Raw genomic sequence first — 3,241 nt, 5'->3', positions numbered from 1 at the left:
AGAACCTGACTCCAATGAGATCTAAGTCCTCCCTGCATGGTGTGGATGTCTCATCATACACTGTCTCAGCATTCTGCAGGGTGTTAGCCTACAAACAAGTGCTGGTAGTGAGTGGTAATGTGCATGCCTTGCCTGTCCTGCGCATGAGTGAGCCTCCTAGGCAGAGAGGAGAAGGTGTGCCACTTACTCACAACTGCTTGGCTGCTTTCTTGCACAGACCACTGCTTTCTTTTAATATTTTGCCAGTGGAATGAGAGTCCTCACTTGGATTGCACAGACTATCACCAGTCAGCCCTTGCCTGCAGTGGAATGGGATCTCCTTGGCATGCCTGGCATCTGCAGGGCTCCTAGTTTCAGGACCTTGGACAGCAGCAGCAGCAGCAGCACCATCCCCTGGGCTCTCCTCCTAGCACTCCTGCTGTCCTACTATACAATGGAGGAATCCCACAGAGGAAGCAGCATGTAGAACAAAGCAGCCCCTCTAAAACACTGCTGTGAAATTCAGGCTGATGGATAGATGCTAAGCAATGCACTTGGCAGAGATTCTGCTGGCTGCTTTACTCATAGTAGTGTTCCTAGTCTCTCTGCTGGCTAACCTCCTGGTGCTGATATGCTTCTTGTACAGTGCAGAGATAAGGAAGCAGGTATCTGGCATCTTTCTGGTCAACCTGTCCCTCTGCAACCTCCTTCTCACCATCCTCAACATGCCCTCCACTTTCCTGGCTATCCTCAGTCACCAGCAGCCATTCAGTGACTGCATCTGTAAAGCTTTGGGCTTCTTGGAAACTTTTCTGACTTCTAACACCATGCTGAGCATGGCAGCTCTCAGCATAGACAAATGGATTGCTGTGGTTTTCCCTTTAAGTTACACCAGCAAGATGAGGTATAAGGATGCTGTGATCATGATGGGGTACACCTGGCTGCACTCCCTCACCTTCCCCCTGGTCTCTCTCTTCCTCTCCTGGTTAGACTACAGTAGCATGTATGCGTCTTGTACCTTGCATGTCCAAGATGCCCCCGAGACGAGACGCTTTATGGCATTCACCATCGTGTTCCATGCTGCCAGTTTCATGCTCTCACTGGTTATATTATGTTTCACTTATTTAAAGGTGCTGAAAGTGGCACGGTTCCACTGCAGGAGGATAGACATTATTACCATGCAAACGCTTGTATTGCTTGTAGACATCCACCCCAGGTAACTGCATTCTTCTTCTTGTATACCATGCATGCTCTATGGGCACTAGTAGCTTCTTACCATTATACAAACCTACTCACATCAATGGCAGAGATGATTCGGGGGGTTCTGTATAGTCTCTGTACATGTAGCAGAGATGGAGGTTGGGGCTTGCATGTTGTCACAAGTGACAAAGTCAGCTCTGCTAGCTCTGTATATGTGGGTGAGTGATGGCTTTATATCAGCTGCAAATAGCATAGTCAGCTCTGCTATCTGTGGATGAGTGATGGCTGTATATCAGCTGCAAGTGGCAAAGTCAGCTCTGCTAGTTCTGTATATGTGGATGAGTGATGGCTTTATATCAGCTACAAGTGGCAAAGTCAGCTCTGCTATCTGTGGATGTGTGATGGCTGTATGTCAGCTACAAGTGACAAAGTCAGCTCTGCTATCTGTGGATGTGTGATGGCTGTATGTCAGCTACAAGTGACAAAGTCAGCTCTGCTATCTCTGTACATGTGGATAAGTGATGGCAGTAAATGTGCTGCAGGTGACAAATTCAGCTCTGCTACCTCTGTACATGTGGATGGGTGATGGCTGGATATCAGCTACAAGTGACAAACTCAGCTCTACTACCTCTGTACATGTGGGTGAGTGATGGCAGTAAATCAGCTGCAACAAAGTCATCTCTGCTATCTGTGGATGTGTGACGGCTGTATATCAGCTCCAAGTGACAAAGTCAGCTCTGCTACCTCTGTACATGTGGATAAGTGATGGCAGTAAATGAGCTGCAAGTGACAAAGTCAGCTCTGCTACCTCTGTACATGTGGATGGGTGATGGCAGTAAACCAGCTGCAAGTGACAAAGTCAGCGCTGCTACCTCTGTACATGTGGAGGAGTGATGGATGTAAGTCAGCTGCAAGTGACAAAGTCAGCTCTGCTACTTGTGTATGTGTGATGGCTGTAAGTCAGCTGCAAGTGACAAAGTCAGCTCTGCTACCTCTGTACATGTGGAGGAGTGATGGCTGTAAGTCAGCTGCAAGTGACAAAGTCAGCTCTGCTACTTGTGTATGTGTGATGGCTGTAAGTCAGCTGCAAGTGACAAAGTCAGCTCTGCTTCCTCTGTACATGTGGATGAGTGATGGTTGTAAATCAGTTACAAGTGACAAAGTCAGCTCTGCTACCTCTGTACATGTGGGTGAGTGATTGTTGTAAATAAGTTACAAGTGACAAAGTCAGCTCTGCTAGCTCTGTACATGTGGGTGAGCGATGGTTGTAAATCAGTTACAAGTGTCAAAGTCAGCTCTGCTAGCTCTGTACATGTGGGTGAGTGATGGCAGTAAGTCAGCTGCAAGTGACAAAGTCAGCTCTGCTTGCTCTGTACATGTGGATGAGTGATGGTTGTAAATCAGTTACAAGTGACAAAGTCAGCGCTGCTACCTCTGTACATGTAGATGAGTGATGACAGAAATCAAAGCAGCTGCAACTTTTTAGTTAACAGAATATGAGCCGAGATCAATACAAAGATCGAATATGACTCATGTATGGCAAAGATCCATGAGAAATCAATGGAAAGTAAGTGAAAAGATATTGGATAATGCAGTCTGCATGTTATCTCTGCATTATATAGGGCTGTATACCATTATAGCTCGAGTATGATGGTATTTTAATAGCATTATATTATTTTCTGTAGGAGTATATTCTATAATTAATATTTATTGGATTCTTTTATATTACTATACAATGAGATGTTATTGTATGTAACAGCTTTAGCATTGGCTGTACTTTCCCTATTCAGACTGTTACACATATTTCTGGTTTAGACTCTACATCCACTCTCAGCAGAATACTAGAGCTGAATTTGACATTGAACTGTTTTGTGAAGTTACTTACTGTAAGATACTGACATGGCTTTCCTGCAATTCCATCTAGGTCTATAGGTATTATATTGCTTATTTACCAAATATATTTTATGGGATCTGTTTAATACATAAATAAGAAGCTCACTGACAGGACTGTCATAGTTATCTATCTATCTATCTATCTATCTATCTATCTATCTATCTATCT

General features: G+C 44.6%; 1 protein-coding gene across 1 annotated transcript; it reads left to right on the top strand.

Moving 5' to 3' along the window:
- The first annotated feature begins 527 nt into the window (after window positions 1-527).
- GPR78 (G protein-coupled receptor 78) lies at window positions 528-1,199 on the top strand. Its single transcript, XM_069976150.1, has one exon. The coding sequence runs from the start codon at window positions 528-530 to the stop codon at window positions 1,197-1,199; it is 672 nt and encodes a 223-aa protein (XP_069832251.1).
- The last annotated feature ends 2,042 nt before the right edge of the window (window positions 1,200-3,241 follow it).

This window comes from Dendropsophus ebraccatus, chromosome 7, assembly GCF_027789765.1.
Source record: "Dendropsophus ebraccatus isolate aDenEbr1 chromosome 7, aDenEbr1.pat, whole genome shotgun sequence".
Lineage (NCBI taxonomy): Eukaryota > Metazoa > Chordata > Amphibia > Anura > Hylidae > Dendropsophus > Dendropsophus ebraccatus.
The sequence above is the reverse complement of the archived record's forward strand: the minus strand, read 5'-3'. Positions and strand labels throughout refer to the sequence as shown.